General features: G+C 35.2%; 1 protein-coding gene across 1 annotated transcript in view; it reads left to right on the top strand.

Moving 5' to 3' along the window:
* ADGRV1 (adhesion G protein-coupled receptor V1) overlaps nucleotides 1-18,086 on the top strand; it is a gene marked incomplete at both ends in the record, with an annotated part of 282,764 nt that overhangs the window by 61,667 nt on the left and 203,011 nt on the right. The window contains 16 exons of the mRNA XM_082336231.1: nucleotides 1,819-1,949; nucleotides 2,222-2,321; nucleotides 3,405-3,584; nucleotides 5,140-5,303; nucleotides 5,856-5,949; nucleotides 8,665-8,743; nucleotides 9,375-9,513; nucleotides 10,021-10,162; nucleotides 10,593-10,855; nucleotides 12,439-12,614; nucleotides 13,324-13,448; nucleotides 14,601-14,767; nucleotides 14,850-14,993; nucleotides 15,469-15,576; nucleotides 16,069-16,321; nucleotides 17,863-17,985. Of these exons, the coding sequence (XP_082192357.1) occupies nucleotides 1,819-1,949; nucleotides 2,222-2,321; nucleotides 3,405-3,584; nucleotides 5,140-5,303; nucleotides 5,856-5,949; nucleotides 8,665-8,743; nucleotides 9,375-9,513; nucleotides 10,021-10,162; nucleotides 10,593-10,855; nucleotides 12,439-12,614; nucleotides 13,324-13,448; nucleotides 14,601-14,767; nucleotides 14,850-14,993; nucleotides 15,469-15,576; nucleotides 16,069-16,321; nucleotides 17,863-17,985 (2,388 nt within the window). The remainder of the gene's footprint in view (nucleotides 1-1,818; nucleotides 1,950-2,221; nucleotides 2,322-3,404; nucleotides 3,585-5,139; nucleotides 5,304-5,855; nucleotides 5,950-8,664; nucleotides 8,744-9,374; nucleotides 9,514-10,020; nucleotides 10,163-10,592; nucleotides 10,856-12,438; nucleotides 12,615-13,323; nucleotides 13,449-14,600; nucleotides 14,768-14,849; nucleotides 14,994-15,468; nucleotides 15,577-16,068; nucleotides 16,322-17,862; nucleotides 17,986-18,086) is intronic.

Below are 18,086 nucleotides of genomic sequence, written 5' to 3' on the forward strand. Positions count from 1 at the left end.
TGAATTCTTTTATTCTCTTAGAAACAACATGGAACAACTTAAGACAAAGATATGAACACTGGTACATCTCCAAGGCTTAACTGAAGTTTGAAATGTCAGTGCTGAATAACATACTAATTCTATTTATTTGAAAATGGGTGTATACATTTCCTGGATTTCTTTTTCACCATTTTATGTTTTAATTAGTTATATTAAGGTCTCTTGAAGTTGTTCATATCTCTCTCATTGGTAGCCAATATACATGCATCTCTCTAATATTTCCTTACCCAAAAAAAGAACATGTCTAAAAAATGTTCAAATTGTTCCTGCCAGTTTTAGCTATACAATACCGTCCTGTGATATAATATACTAGAATAGCCAGATAGCATCCTAACTTGATGCTCTTTAAATTACATAATCAGAGAGACTAGCTGGGCTGCTCAATTCTCTATGCCATGGAGTAAGAAGCCACATCATAACAACACATCTTCTCTTTCACTTTCATAAATGTATCTCAATGTTTCTCAATAGGTTTGCTTCTAAGCGTGTACATAACACAAATCAGAAGATGGAATTATTCCAGATTTTGCAGCAGTGAAAAAAAAATCAAGTCAGTTTATAGCAATACTAAGAAAGCCTTTTTCAGTCAGTTGGCGATTAAACTAAGTTTGTCAGATTTCTCTTTCTGCATTACTAAAATAGTTTGACAAATTTTTGCTTACTTTTGTTCATTCGTTAGTGAGCAAAAGAAATCTCATGTATCATTATTTCCAAGCATCTCAGTATTATAGATTTCTGCATATTTCATGTCTCTGAAAGCCAATGCAACACTGTACAGACTCGCAACTTAAATTCTGCGCACTTGAAAAATGTTGTTGACATACAGATGCAATACACTTACATATTATAAATAAACATCAGTCCTCTAATGTGAATGTATTACATAATATTACTAATTTTACCTGCTGATTTATTTCATATTGATATAACATGTTAATTTCACATACCCATATTTAAAATATTTAATATTATATAAACTATATAAATTTTATAAATGTATATAAATATTTAATATTATAGAAATTATATTTTCTAAATTTTACAAAGATTTCTAAGGACTTTGCTCTTTTTAACTGAAGTGCCCATTGTTAAATGTTATAAATGTGGAAAACACCATAACTGCTTCTTGTCGATGCACATTGTCAATTGATACTGAGTATCCCAGAAAATATATTAAAAAAATAATTATTAAATATTAATGTTTGATTTTTAAATACTTTATTTTTAAAATTATAAACTATTAAATATTCACATTTTTTGGATAGTTTCTTTTCTAACACTGATGATATTTGTAAGTTCAAAATCACATAGATGGAACTTACAGGTAGTTACAAGCATTTTTCTGCATGCACTATGTAAAGTCACAAGACACTGCAAATGTTAGGAAAATGTATATTCCTTGCCAGTTAGCTGTTGTAGTAAATCTATTTGTGTTATAGCTGGTACATACAGCATTTACTATTTCGTATAGTTCACATACAGATATTGCTCTTATGTTTGTGCATGTTTTGATGGGCATTTACTTTCTAAGTTATTCATCTGTACCAGGTTCCCTCATATTTTCATAGTTCTTTCCAGGAGTGAACTAAAACAAGAAAAACCCAGGACAAAAGAGTTTAGTTTTTTTTGTTTCAGTATTAAGACAAATGTGTTATATAACTACTGTGAAGCTCACTATTAAAAATATGAATGTCTTTGCATGTTTTTGACTTCTCATTTTTATAATTGATATGTAGGAAAGGAAACCCCAAAATATTACAGCTTACCCTTTGTTCCTAGGAGAACAACTGCAATTCCATATTGTAAGAACTGCCCCAGGAATGGGAAATGTTACTGTTGAGTGGAAGATAGTTGGGCATAATGTAAAACAAAATTTTGAAAACTATTCTGGAATACTCTTTTTTTCTGAGGTAAGTCCATAAGCAAAGCTAATGGCTACAGGAGAATACTGTAATTAGAAATGAGCTGAGAAAACGAGTGTGCTTTTACAGCAGTCTTTGTTTCTTGGTCTGATTATTTACTTGCTCCCTTACTCTTGGAGTTCTCAACTGGAGGGACTTTATAATTTTTGATACTTCAACTGTACATTTCTTAAAGGTGCTGTTCAAAATACATATGATACAGTGATATCACTTGTATTTTATACAATGATGACTAATCACTTTATAAATAAAATAAATAGGGGACATTGAATGCAACATTGCATGTTCACTTGCTGGATGACCATATTCCTGAAGAAAAAGAAGAATACCAGATCATCTTATACAACATCAAAACAGAAGGTAACGCAGAACTATAGCCTGCTATATCTTAAAACTACCATTTAATAGTGTAATATTTTCCTATGTATTAATCCTTTTTGGAGGTGTGGGGCTAAGCATACTGCAACTGGTATAAACTATGGAAAGTTCATTCACATTTTACTGAAACAGTCTTGATCCTTACGTATATGTGTGTATCTATGTATATATAGATACATATATATATATATATATATATATATATAACCCCCCACATTCTTTGCAGTTTTCTTTAATTGGTTTTAATCCTGATTTAACTCTCCCTGTTTAATTCAGTGGTTATTTGCATCCCTTTAACTGAATACAAACTTGAGCTTACTAATGTATTCTGGATGCAGTTGCCATGAAATAAGGAGATATCTTTATCTTTTAAAGCAATCTTGTCATGCCACAGGCTGACTTTCTGATCTGTCTCTGAATTCAAGGTCAGAATATTTTATTCTTGCCACTCAAATTATAATGAGAAAAGAGGCATGAAACTGTATCCCTTCTGAAAATACCCTCTGTTAAACTGAAATTAATGTCTAAGCACCAAACTAACTCGACATGGATTGTGTTGCTGCTAGGTGCCTTACCAATTTGCCAGAGTCATTTGTTGACTCTTGTAATCCATCAGGATAAGCATAAATTGATACACCAAGAATTATTCATCAAGGCAACACTTGGGAAAGGGAGTAATTTCTTAATGGAATGATTGAGAAGTTGAATATAATTTTAACTTTTGGAGTTAATTCCTGGGAAAACTTTCTCTTTCCTTTTACAATAGAGGAATTTTAAGCAAGTTGATATTTGGCACTCACCCATTAAGTTTTCTCATTTCTTAATAGGTTTTTGTGACTCTATACTTAGTATGCATACAATTTCTGTTGTGATTGTATGTTCCTAGAATGTAAATATATACACATTTCACACCATCCATAAACTTCAGTGAGCGCATAATGCATTTGGTTTAATTTCATTTGCATTGTTACTGACTGTCATTTGAATGTAATAATAACAGTAATATATACAAAAAAATTAACTGGGTAACACTTTATTCACTGTAGTCCATTGATCCTTTTGCAGGAGTTTCTTCTTCAGGTGCTGCTGTTTTGGATAGTCAAGGATATGAAGCTGTTCTGACAGTAGAAGCTAGTGATGAACCACATGGAGTCTTGAATTTTGCTTCCCCATCCAGGGTAGTTTTAATTCCAGAGGAAAATAAAACAGTTCAGCTTTTTCTTAACAGAGAATTTGGATCTCTAGGTTTGTATAATAACGCCAAGAGAAAGGAAGTTTTGTTTTGGTAATCAATGAAAGCCATGACAGGGAGGCTGGAAATTTTGAAAGATCTTGGGTACAGTTGATATTTTCAGAATTTCTAGGCTTCTTACTGCATGCTTGGAAACTAAGTTTTAGTTAAAACTGGAGCTATCACCCCCATTTCCACAGCAAGGAGTCTGGGAGCTGTGGTGTAACTAGTTGGCTAATGGGTTACATTAGTTACTAGTTACCCTAATGGGTTACTACTTTTATGTCTAATGAATCTGTTTCAAAGTGTTAGTCTATCCAGAAGAAATAAAAAACATAGGAGAAAAGGAGCTTGTATGGAATGATTGTTCCCACATATTTCCCCTCTAAACTTCGAGAAGTTGGCAGCTTATGAATGTCCCATGGAAAAAGTTGCATTAAGACCACTGAATTCAGTTTATGTCTCCTCTGAGAATTTCTTATTACTTTTTAAATCAATTTGTCCTTCAACATCCATAAAATTAAGTGGTACTTAATTCCAGATTTCAGTAATGTGCTGTGTGCAAAAATATTTTGCTGTCTTTGTTACCTGAGGATTTCAACTTATATTGTGAGATAACATGTCATCATTTCTTATTTACCTTTTTAGACTATATTTAGACCTCAGCAATAACCTGTCTTAGTTTCTTTTGTTATATCTGTTTTGAAATGAAGTGACCAGTTACAACAAATATTCAAAATCTGGACACACCACAGATTCGTAGAGGCATTTCAATGATATTTCTATGTTTTCCCATTTCTTTTTTAATATCAATCAGTATTTAATTTACTTTTGGAACACTACTCAGGAAACTAATGCTTTAAAATAAGTAGCCATAGTAGATGTAAGATCTCTTACTTTAAAATTAAAGTCCATCATTATTTATTAAAACTAAGATTCTTTTATAACTCATACTTTATTTCATACAGACTAGCACATGTCATTTTATCTCCAGGATCACTCTCTTTACATTTGCCATTTGGCTTACCCTGGCAGATTAGTGAGACGTGGCTTTATTATAAAAAAAATATGTCTAACTTTTCCCCTTGGTAACTTTTATCAATGTGTCCCCTAATTTTATTCTTTATTGAAGTCTATGCCAACCTGTGTGGGAAGAAAAATAGATTTATTAAGCTGTATTTCCCAGCCTTTAGAGCCTTTCTTAGATATCAGTCATTCCTGAAATATTCTACTTCCCTTGGCACCAAACCTGGTATTAATAATAAATTAGATGTCCCAGGTAGTACTTCAGCAGTGCAATATTTGCGGTCCACAGCACCTCAAATATCTGAATACATTTGGTCCTAATGCTTTTTGAATCCTCTGATGTTGGACAAATCACCAAAGGCTGGACTGAAACATTAAAAACAATAACAAAGTTCCATTGGCTCCAGATTAATCTTTTAATCCTTCTGTTTTGCAGTTAGTCTTTTCATTTTCTGGATGAGCATTTGATCTCTTTTATTTATCTATTCCAATGACCATTACATAAGAATTGAAAAAAAATTACTTTTTTGTCAAATTAAACAGGTGTTATCAATGTTACGTATGCCACAGTTCCAGGATTGCCCACCTTAAGTAATCAGACAGAAGGGACCTTGGCTGAACCAGGAGCAGATTATATAGCTGTTTCTGGCTCACTGATTTTGGAAGAAGGAGAAACATCAGCTGCCATAAATATTACTATTCTAGAGGTAAGCTCTAAACCCTTTTGTTCTATACTGATCTGCATGACATCAGAAGAGGACCCTAAAGCTTGCAACCTATATATTACTTGAAGATATATATTTCATTGTCATTGAGAAAGACAGTTTTTATCTTAATGTTAAAATCACAGGAGGACAAATAATAACAGAAAGCAGCTCTACCTATGCCTAAATGAAATTTAGCTGTCTCATTAAGACTTTACTGTCTGGTATTCAGAACAGTGTAATTCATTGCTTGCTACAGGCTCTTACTTTCTCAGTGGTTGGGGTGTATACCTTTAAAATTGGCAGAATTTTTTTCACACAAATAGTTTAGTGTCGCCACTGAGTCTTTTTCATGAAATATAATATCTTACTTCATAATTCATTCAAGATAATCAATTTTACACCCAATAAAAGTATTTCAGGAAAATGGAAAAATAAATTAATTCTAGTGTTGCTATAATATTAGAGAATTCTAGTGTGCTGCTTTTTGGTGAATTCTGTGACAGTTTCTTAAAGGAAAATGAAAAGAGGATGAAAAGAATTTGTGTTTTACAGGATGATGTACCTGAGGTGCAAGAATTCTTCTTGGTTAATTTAACTTCAGTGGAACTCATCATGAACCATTCAACTTCATCTCCACCTAGGCTGGGTAAAACAACTTTTACAGAATTATCTTTGGGTTTCCTTTTATATGAATTGCATGCAGATTATATTACTCTGGCCTATTATCGTTATTCCACTTACTTGCTAACTACGCCAATATGAGACAGAGTATTCTGAAAGAAACATTGTAGAATATCAAACATATTCATTATTACACTTGCTTCTTTTTTAGGCTCTGTAAAAATTATAAGGCAATTTTCACAGAGGAGTTAGTAATTAGCAGTTTGAGAGCACAATTATCTGAAAAGTTTTATTGGCAGTGCCTTAATATGATTTTCATTTACAAAGTTCATAATGGAAACAAAAATGTAAAAAAAAAAAAATTACTTTATGTGATTACTTTGTTCACTCTTTTAAAACTCTCTTTTCATTACCCTTTATCAGATTTACTTTTAGGAGTCAAGTTCTATGGTTTTCCTACTCTTCCAATGAGCTTCATTTATCATTTGCTTAGTTAACTCCTCATTCTGCTTCTGAATTCAGTAGCATAGCTGCCATTGGCTTTAAGGGCAGTTGGATTATCCTGTGGTACTAAAGACTAGTTATATTGATTATTTCTAAAATCTTCTTTGACTCTTTTCCTTTTTCTTTGCATGCCTATAGAAGTGACTGAGTTAATTCGTTACAGATTGAAAGGTAACTTGCAAGACTCATTGCTGATTTGTAGAGACTGAGCTGTGATTAGTTGAGTCTAAAATCTAAAGCATAAAAAGAGTAACATATGAGGACAAAGGATTCTTCTGAACCAAATTGTGCTGAGTGTTCTATAGTCTCCACTTTTGTTGTAAGTTGTTGGCAGTCTCCTTGAGTCATGACCATTGGACCCTGCTGTGATATCTGCATTGTTTTAAACGTGCTTAGGCTGAACAGATAATAGTTTTAACCCATGAGGCAAAAATTTGTCCTCGCTGTAAAATCTCACTACAAATTCTGTTATCAGACTATTTTCTAATCTTGTTTTCCCTGTTGTTGTTGTTCCCTATATTTTGATTTGTTATGATTGATAATTTAAATCCTTGTTGGTGCAATGCATTTGTTTAGGATTTCTAGCAATCCCATACCCTATACAAGATATTTGAAGTATTTCTAGGACATGTCTAATATCAAGAGAGATGGGTGTTCTGCACATGATACAGGCATATGCAGTCAATCCTACACATCTGGAATATATTGTATATGCTGTTCCTGTCACGACCATGTACGTGCAGTATATGGAGTAAGTCTGGTACGTCTGTGATGCAGAGTTGAACATACTGAAGTGACCTTTATTTCTGATCTGAGGCTTCACTGATAAGGAGCAGAAACAGCAAGCATAAAGACAGTTCTGTTGTCTTCTCCATGGTCCTCTTGCTCCCATCTTCTAGAGGAGGTGGAAGAAAGAGCCTGACTCAAATACAAAAGCACAAGGAATTAGAAAAAGGGAATATGATCAACAGCTGAGACTGATGAAAGAAAAAGAAATAAACTTAATGGACACAAGAAAGACCTAAGCTGGGGGAGGGGGGCAAGGTGGCATCAGGAGGGGAGAAGGATGCCAGACATGAAATAAGAGGTCTGATGTTGAAAACAAAGTATTACAGATCCTGGGTGAACTGATCTGACCATGACACAACAAGGGAAAATGCGGGTTAGGAGTGAAGCTGAAAGGTCTGTAACGCTAGCCCTCCCTCTAAATCTCAATAACATTTCTGCTGTTTGTGTAGAGGTTTTGCAGGTACTGCTGATCTTCATTGCTACCTCATAGCGACAGGTTTGGATTCATAGCAATGACCTTTTACTTTTGTTCAGTATTATCTGAATTGATAGAAATTTTTCCTATGTATCTAAATATAGTATATTTACTACAGATTCAGTGGAGTCAGTTTAGTTGTAGAAACTGTCATTCTTTTGTTCATTTCTTTTTAAGTTTTTTTAAAAGTAAGTTGAAGTAAATGAAGGTAGTCATGTGGTTCTGTTGTCTGAACAAATTAAGGCACTGTTTTCTCAGAAGAATCAAATTCTGACTGTCAAGTTCTGGTCCCTGAAATTAGTGGACATTTCTGGCATTAATCTATCATTCAGTATTTTCACAGTGCAATACATACAATAATCTTTCAGAGTTATTGTGAAGATACATATGTCTCTATGGAGCAGTAGAATGTTATAGTACATAAACAGCCTACAAAGCAATTAATAATTCTGTGTTTGTAGCAGAATCTGAGTGTGTACCAGTAAGGTTTATGATCAGGCACTGAAACATAATAGGAGATGAAATACTGGATCATTTACTATTCTTTCTTACTCATTTTCCCTCCCATATTCAGAATGGCACAGTCTGAAAATGTTGAATGTCATCATAATAAACACACACAATGAAGATAAATTAAGATTCCATGACAAATCCTACTTTTGGTATTTCCTAATTTTTCTGTGCTGTGTTTTGCTTTCTGAATTTTCTTTAGTCTTTTTTGTATGCATTATTAAATGTAACAGTGGTAATCCAAGGCACTGCGTTGCAGTTTTAATAGTAAGGTAGCAAAGACAGATTTTCTTTGAGTCTTTCCAATTATCTTGCCCCCTACCATTTTCCCCTCTACATTTTGGAAACAGAAATTATGTATTTCTTCTAGTAGAGATTTAAGAAATACTTCTATTATTCGTGAAAATCATGAAAATGGACTTTATTGTTCTTTCATTTTTGTCCTTCTGTTTTCCATTTTAGATGTGGAAGGTTTAGCTTCTCAAATTATTATTGATTCTAATGATGGAGTAAGCGGAGTAATTGAATGGGAAAGTACCAAGTAAGTCTTGTCTCCCTGAAGAACTCACCGTGTCAGTTAGTGGTTGGGGTTGCCCAATTATTTTCATTTTCAGTTAACAGTAAAACTGCTATTAAAAATAGGGCCAGATCTTTGAGATGGCAAAACATCATTCAATTCAGTAGAACTGGAAAGTGTAAGATAATTCCCACACTGAAACCTGACATTTACAGTATGTTTACTTAGAAATCTTTTGCTGCTATGTACTTACTTTTGCTGCTGTTCTTTTATATTGTGAACTTGCATCACTCCACCAGCCTCCATCCAGTGTTCCAGCCTTTGCATCCATGTAAGCATACAAACTGGCATCTCCCAGATCTTTGACTAATTTCCAGGACATAGGAAGAAGGCATGCATGAACATAGACAGGCTTAATCTGCCACTAATAAACAGGGAAAAAAGGACAACCTTCTATAGCTTAATTCCATTTTGATATGAAACAAAAGTAAAAAAGTTGTATTAGACAATTGTAATGATGCTGATACTGTAATGATGCCTTTTTCGTATAAAGCAGAGGGAATCATTTGAAGTGAAAATCTAACAACTATCTACCATCTTATTCAAAAGAACATGCTCAGTAAGCACTAAGAATTTTCCTTGCATTTTGTTTTAGTTTTGAAGTTAATGAATCTCACTGGAATCTGACAATAATGGCATACCGAAACAGAGGATCATATGGCAATGTGTCTGTATTTTTTTACGCTCAAAATTTGGAAGCACAGCTGGGTTTGGATTTTAATGTGACCTCAAGGGTAAGAAGCAAATTCTAAATCTAGTACTTGTCATTCCTTCAGCTTCCTCAAAAGAATGTCTTTTTGTTTATTCTCCAGAATGATCAGTAGTGCAGCTAGATTTTTCAACTTGTTTCTATTGCTTTGGTCATCTGAATAGAATGAGATAAAATTAGTTATTTTATTTTACTGTTTCTTTCTTTTTAAATACTGAAGTATTTTTAAATATAAGACATATTGCAAACTTTCAAACATCTATTTCAAATACAATTTTGCTTAGACAACAGCACGTAAGGTTTCATATTTTTTACAAGAGAACTTTCAAAGTAAATTGCTCTTGCTTTTCCTCATTCTGCAATGTGCTGAGCTTTTTACTTCTGCTTCAATCAAATTATAAGGGACATAGAGATTATAGCTATTCTTGCCTCCTCTTCCTTCCTATTTAAGACAATTCTGTTTACCTTAGTTGAAAAATTCTGTGTTTTAACAGCTGTTAACTATTCAATGCTTTCTGTGTTTCAATGCTAGACTCTTTTTTTTGCTGATGGAGAAAGGAATAAGTCTGTTGTTGTTATGATTTTTGATGATGATATTCCTGAAGGTGATGAGAAGTTCCAGTTAATTTTGACAAATCCCTCTCTGGGGCTGGAATTAGGGGAGAACACAACAGGTAAAACTTAGTTTTGATGTTCTCATTCTTTGGAATTGTATGGCAATCATTTTAATTTCACTCCTCTGAATAATCATATTTAAGAAAACACCATTGACCTGCTGTGATAGATCTTTATACTCCTTTGAAAAGTTCTTAAACATCCCTATGAAATCTATGAAATTAACAAGATAATATGTAAAATAAGGAATCACGAAGTATGAAAGCGAGCTTTTTCATAGGAGAGTCTAGATTCTTCCTGTCTAGAAATCTTCCTAGATAAAGTAAAATACTTACATATTCTCTTCAAGTAATATCACGGACATAAAAGCATTATGTATACACTAAAGGAAGAATGGATTTGTGTTTATATGTATTTTATTTGTATATATGTACAATTGTATTCTGCTATGTTAATTAAAGAATATTTCCATTATTTATTTCTCAAAAGCCACAATTACTATACTTGCCAATGATGATGGCCATGGAGTTTTGTCATTCAATAACAGCGATCACTTCTTCCTAAGAGAGCAAACAGCTCTCCATTTGATGGAAAGTGTTGCAGTATTAAATATCATTAGAGAACCTCCTCAGGGGATATATGGCACTGTGACTGTTCAGTATCTTGTAAGTGAAATTAATTCTTCAGAGGCATCAGTGGATTTGACCCCTTCTCAAGGATATGTTGTGCTGGAAGAGGGAGTCAGATTCAAGGTAATGTGATAGTTACTACCAAAGAAGTGAAGAAAGCTTTTTTGAAATTGTTGGAAAGATTTCAGAAATGTCTGTGTTTTTTCTTGTATTTATTTTTGTCTTATGTTTTCCTTCATTCTCAGAGCAAATTGAGTCATGGGAGTGGGAGTGCATAAAAATTAAATGTGCTCTTCTGTATACATTTCTCTCTTCGTAATAGCTGAGGTAAATTGAAAACAGTATAATGGGTATAGCATGTTTATGTATGCATAGGAACATGTCTTTGTATGTATTCAGCATGTAGCTGAAACACAAACTTTGAAATGAAGTGATAATTTATAAGCATAAATAGTTAAGGTTGACTTAAAAATCCTATTCTGTAATGTGATACTTCAGCTGGTCTGAACTGAACAGAGAATGCTGCAACAAATGCAAAAAGTGAACAGCTCTCAGAGTCTTAGGAACAGAAAATGACTTACTCTTCTGGGAGTATGCTTACTGCCTCTCTACTGTCCCCACAAGAATGTCAGCTAGAAGATGAGCTAGCTTAAGTCTGTGAAATCCTGACCCTTCTGAAGTTTAATGACAGTTTGATTTTTTTTTTATTTTATTTTTTGTCAGTGAAGCTAAGGTCAGTAACAGGTTAGTACATTATGGCTAGTGGGGTAGAATCTGAAACAAACCTTTCTGGAAACACTGGTTTTCAATTTCTGAACCTTAAATGCATTTGGAACCACAATGCTGGCCAGTGTAGCAGATCTGTGGGAAGTCAAGACTTCTTAGAACAGCCTCTAAATATGGTTTATTGCAGAAGTAGACAGGGATCTGAAAGGCTGTAAGCTCCAGTTTAGTTCCAGATCCATCATTACTAACTTTTTTTTTCTCTAACAAAGCTATGTGTACCTCTGTAACTTTTGCCTGTTTGGGTAGTAGGAAGGATGACAGTGAGCCCCAAATGATAGTGAAAACACCTACCTCTTTCCAGATAATTCTCTACTAATTTGACACCACCTTGAGAGGATTCTATTCTTATCCACAGAGGCGCAGTAGAGGGAAAGAAGCATCAAGAAGAGACACAGTATTTCAAATATCCCTCTATTCTTGCCTTTTTTCCTTCTTTCTTCCCAGCACCAGTAGTGGAATTACCCTATTGCCCTGGAGCTAGTTTAGTTGCCAACTAAAGTAAATTAAAACCAACTTGACTAAACTGCATTAGGGGATCAGGTAGCTATACAGGGACTACAAGGAATTTCCAAGGAACGTGTGGAATAAGTAGAGAACTGAAGTGTGAAAAAAGGATCAAAAACTATTACATTTCAGAGGGTCTTAGGATGAGAGGAGAAAAAAGGAGAAGAAAAAAAAAAAGTGGATATGCTCATCTTAGTGTTACACCAATGATGGTCACCAGATGGATGACTTTAGAACCTCAGCCTGAACCATCCTTGCCTCACTTCTGTCCTTTCCAGTTTCAAGAGCTGCTATTCTCCTGCTGTGCTATCCAAAGGCATACAGTGAAAGAATAGAAACAGTAGCATGGTCTGATAGGGTTGTGTCATCTTTAGCTGCCAAGTCTCAACAACTTTCTGTGCTTGTTTTCTTGTCAGACACTGCATATTTCTGCGATATTGGATGAAGAACCAGAAATGGATGAGCACTTTATTGTCACCCTGTTCAATCCAACTGGAGGAGCCAGACTAGGCACAAGAGTGCAAACTATGATTACAGTATTACAGAACCAGGCTCCACTAGGGCTTTTCAGCATCTATCCAGTTACAAATAGGTACTAAACAATGATTCAGTTAAAAGGAGATTTTTTGTATTCAATAGAGATGGTATCTCTCTACAATTTTGTTTTTGATGAATCCCTTTAAAGAAATTCAGCAATCGAATTGTAAAACATTTGTAATTTTTAAAAGTACGCTACCTGTCAAATACTATTACTGCTATACAAAAGAACAGAAAAACACTTAAAATGGACTATTCATCATTAGAAATGTCAATTTCTCTATGGATTTTTTCATAAAATGGTACTTCATTAGTCCCTAAACATTCCACTAACAGTAACCCATGTTAAGAGCTCCAAACCTCAGATCAGTGCCCAGGGAGTTATACATTTTATAATTTATTTTTGTTTTTAAGCTTGTGTAAAATACACTTTCACTCAGGGCTGTTTTTCAGAAGCAAATGAACCATATGGAATGACATTTTCAAAAATCATTCAGCTTAAACCGTACAGCTGGTGTGTTAAATTTCAGGCTGGTTTAAGATTTTGTTGAATTTTCTGTGATTTTGCCAGGGTCTTGTAGTAAGAAACATTGGACAACCTTAATTAATGTAGTTATCAGTCTGTCAGATAGCAAAACCAGTTATTAATATTTTCTTTTTACTTCTGTTGTATATTCTGCACTGGCATTGTAATGTAAGAATCTTATTCGTATACTATAAAAATAATACATTTTTTTCTTTATTTTCACAATTCGTACATTTAGGACAAATTTCCTCATAATTGAAGAAGCCAACACTACAGTTTATTTGAAAGTTTCACGGAGTAATGGGCTCAACGGGTCTGTGAGTGTTGAGTGGGAGACATTGTCGGATTCTGCATTTGGCATCAGTATGTTCACTTTCTCTGGAGTGTCCGCTGCTTTTGTCAGAGTGGAGATAGCAAGAGAGTAGCCAAACATACAAGAGATATAACTTTGGAATGTAAATTCAAGTATTCAGACTTGATCACATTAATTAATATTTTTCTGAGCATGTCAAAATTCATTAAAGAGCTTAGGTGCTTAGGTGTCAGCTTGTCACCAGGCACTTCTGCCAGAGTTTCAGTAATGTATATTGCTCTCCTTACTGCTTATATGAACATTATTGTCACTAGACTTTTGTTTAATAAAATCTGTTCTTTACTACTTGTAACTTCGGATTTTTCTAACAGAGTATGAGACACACTTTACATAAACCTGACATAGCCTTAGTCTGAAAAAATGCCACCACATGTTTTCTGTCATATCTCCCAGTGTGCCTGCTGAGATGCATTTGTGGGACCCTCAGGCTGTAATTTCATGAACACTTTAATTTGGTCCAAGTTAGCACTGCCATTGAAGGAAACCATCCTTCCATCTCTGCCCACTTGTTCCATTTCTATGCTAAGCATTTTTTATTCCAGTACTGATATGTGTATAGCTGCTCACTAAACCAGGCTGAAACTAACAAGGCAAAAAAGGAAATGCCTGATTTTGAACATGAATGAGTACCCTGTCTGGCTCAGCAGCTCGTCTAACCTGTGTATGGGACTGGGAGTTTAGTTCTCTAGTAGCTCTTGGAGTTTAGTTCTGACAACACAGTGCTTTTTTCTGTAAGCCAGTTGAGCGGCTTAGGCAGTTTAAGAATCTTAGTGCCATGACTGCTTGTTGTGATGAGGCGGCGAAAGACAAACACATACATTTTGTAGTTTCTTTGTTATTTTTTTCACTACTTGCTATCTAGCTAATTTTCTCACTAGCTAAATTCCAAACTGAATCATTCTGAATCAGCCTCAAATTGCCTATGCATCTTCCATATGTAATTGTAATATATGAAGAATACATTTATTGCTTGAATCTCATTACTAAAACAGTTCCATGCATTTACATACACTTATACCAACTATTTAGATGATACAACTTCAACATTTCTGCTACTAGGTCTGGTTTTGGCAAGTAAATTATGAAAATGGCGCTGAAAAAGACCTCAAGAATGAATAGTGTTTTCTTTTGCTATATTGCAGGGGGTAGTATCAGTGTCCTGTCTGTCTTGCAAAGTTTTGTGGAAGAATCAGCGTCTAGTTGGTGTTTCTTTACATCAGGAGAAATCCTGTATGGTGTTCTGTTGCGTACGCCTCCAGCTACATTTTCTACTGTCTACCAGTGGAAAGGAGTTTTTGTTCCTGTCGAGGTAAATGTCTACTTGCAAACACCAAGTGTGCTACTTAATAAAGCATTTAAGTCTCAATTTTACTTTTTTATTCCTCTCTCAGAATTTCAGTATGTGGAATCCTAAGAGCTGTGTGTCTTTCCAAATCCATGCCTCTCCCTACCTTGTGATTACTCATGGAGGAGCCAGACAAGGAGCTTCCAACAACAGTGTGTATGCATTCATGCCTGAACGCAGACTGTTGAAGGTAAATCTGTTTTACTTACAAAACCATAAAATAATGGGGTTGGAAAGGACCTCAGGAGGTCCCCCAGTCCAGCCATGTTTTAGAAAAAAGCACTCTGTGCTCAGCTAGTTTGGTGCCCTAACACTCTGCATGACTTCAATGATGTAAGTTTTTGCAGCTGGTTGTCTACTCTGTTTTTATATTTGTATTTTGGGCGTGGGTGAAAATGATCTGGGAAGTGAGGAAAGAAATTATGGAGCAATCAAGTCATAGAACATTTTCTGAAAAATGTATAATAAGGTATATTAATTCTGTAAATTAGCCCTACATATATAGACATATTTTTAAAATTGTAAAATTACATATATGTAATTTTATATGTTTTATGTCTAGTTTTATATGTAATTTTGCAATTTTTAAAAATACGTGTATATATGTATAAACTTGTCACTTGAAGTGACTTCCAAACACCGTTTTTGTCATATTTCCTTCACAGATACAGACTCTCTCTATTCTGGATACCAGACATGTGAAACATTTTGCTGTGGATGAAGAAGACTATTTGATTTTTGTGAGTCACACAACCAGTTCCAGTTCCATCCAGGTTAGAATACACTTGTCTTCCCTGGCTTTGATGTGGGTAGTTTGATTAGTTTTGAGTTTGAAATATGAAGGGATAATAAAAAAACATAAGTATATATTTCTGAAAAATTACTTGCATTTCTATTATGGGTTTATAAGACTTAAAAGTCTAGACTTGTTTAAATATAGCAATACTCCCTGCATTAACCTATCATTTACATTTTGTTTGATTTTATTGCTAGTGTTGTATCTGTTTTGAAATCTAGCATGTTAAACACCTATAAGAACAGAAATAGCTTATGACTATAAACCTATTCATCTGAAGAACAGGCACAGCTGCTTGCAGTAAGGTAGTTACTTACCAGTGTGCTTCTACCTAATGTAGGGTCCACCTTCGAAATAAGGAATTCAGTTCACTATAAATCTTCCCAGTTTTTCATAATGACACTTAATTTCTTTTCTCTTGGTGCTAATTATGTATATATAATGAACAAAACATTTCATATTTCCACAGGTTTTCCAGTGGAATAAAGATATATTTGTGCTGCATCATCAACTTCCACTTTACAGAGCTCTGAACATAGCCTTATTTCCTAGAGGAGGCGTTATGTACCTATTAGTTTCTTTGTCAAATACCAGCCAGAACATGCTCTTGTACCAGTGGTTGAATAATGAGTTTAGGAATCTTCATCAATTACCAGCAAAAGAAGTAAAACATATGGAGGCCTGGATTTCTGGATCTGATATCTATTTAATTATTGCAAAAGGTACTTAGGGGAAGACAAACACTGAGTTTGCTAAGTATATACTGGCTTGTTTGGTAGAAAAGGCATTTGGAGTAAAGGAGTTTAGATAGGGATTAAAGTATTACGGGGCAGTGACAATTCACTGATAAGCATTTTATCAAAGTAATCTGTTTTGTCCCTCAGAAAATAAAAGCGTGGCGTTTGTTCTCAAATACTTAGGAAACTAATGAAATATTTTCCGAAGAACAACAGGAAATAAGAACTCTATTCATCTACCTGCTGACTGCACCCTTTTTAAGCTTTTCTGAGCTTTGTGATATGCAAAGATCATTGGTCAGCAAATCATAGAACAGAATCATAGAATAGTTTGGGTTGGAAGGGACCTTTAGGGTGGACATCTAGTCCACCCCCCCTGCAATGAGTAGGGACATCTTCAACTAGATCAGGCTGCTCAGAGCCCCATCCAGCCTGTCCTTGAATGTTTCCAAGGATGGGGCATCTACCACCTCTCTGGGCAACCCGTTCCAGTGTTTCACCACCCTCATTGTAAAAAATTTCTTCCTTATATCTAGTCTGAATCTACCCTCTTTTAGTTTAAAACCATTACCCCTTGTCCTATCGCAACAGGCCCTGCTAAAAAGTTTGTCCCCCTCTTTCTTATAAGCCTTCTTTAAGTACTGGAAGGATGCAATAAGGTCTCCCTGGAGCCTTCTCTTCTCCAGGCTGAACAACCCCAGCTCTCTCAGCCTTTCCTCACAGTGGAGGTGTTCCATCCCTCTGATGATTTTCATGCCCTTCTCTGGACCCGCTCCAACAGGTCCATGTCCTTCCTGTACTGAGGAGCCCAGAGCTGGACGCAGAGCTCCAGGTGGGGTCTCACCAGAGCAGAGTAGAGGGGCAGAATCAGCTCCCTCAGCCTGCTGGCCGCACTTCTTTTGATGCAGCCCAGGATACTGTTGGCTTTCTGGGCTGCAAGTGCACATTGCCAGCTCATGTCCAGCTTTTCATACCCGAGTACCCCAAGTGCTTCTCGGCAGGGCTGCTCTCAATCCCTTCATCCCCCAGCCTGTACTGATACTGGGGATTGCCCCGACCCAGGTGCAGGACCCTGCACTTGTCCTTGAACCTCATGACGTTCGCACAGGCCCACCTCTCCGGCCTATCAAGGTCCCTCTGGATGGGACATGTACACAAAGTACATGCGTTTTTTATTACAAGTATGACATTTTAGGCATTGTTGTGTGACTGCATCCCTATGGCTACTGAAAAGTTTATGTTGCAGTACATAGGTTTCTTTGTAATTGGCTGTTGTCTACTGGGAATCTTAGTGTTCTTATATGTGAATGTGTGCAGAAAAGCCCTTAAATGATGTCAGTGAATGAATCATCCCATGGAGATCAGTCATACTATGGAGTTATGCACCAAGTAAAAAGGGAAATATGATACTTGGTCTCACTTCATAATTAAAGCTGCCAAACTCTGCCTTTTGAATGGCCACCAGTGTGTGATTTAACTAACAGGCAGCAAAATAATGTAAGTTTTGTAATTTTGCTCCTTTGTAGAATCTGGAAATTCTTCTGAAATTTTCATCTGGGAGACAGGGCAGTCTACCTTTAGACACTTTCAGTCTCTTCCAGTCTGTGCTGTAAGAAACATCCATGTTTTCATGCCTCCTTCAGGTTTAGGTAAGATTTAAATGACAATATTTATTCAAATCCTAGTTTGTAATGCTGGAATTGCAGAAATATATGTGCTCAGTTTTTCATATTATTTATCAGACTTTAAA

This window comes from Platalea leucorodia (assembly GCF_965183815.1).
Source record: "Platalea leucorodia genome assembly, chromosome: Z".
Taxonomy (NCBI): Eukaryota; Metazoa; Chordata; class Aves; order Pelecaniformes; family Threskiornithidae; genus Platalea; species Platalea leucorodia.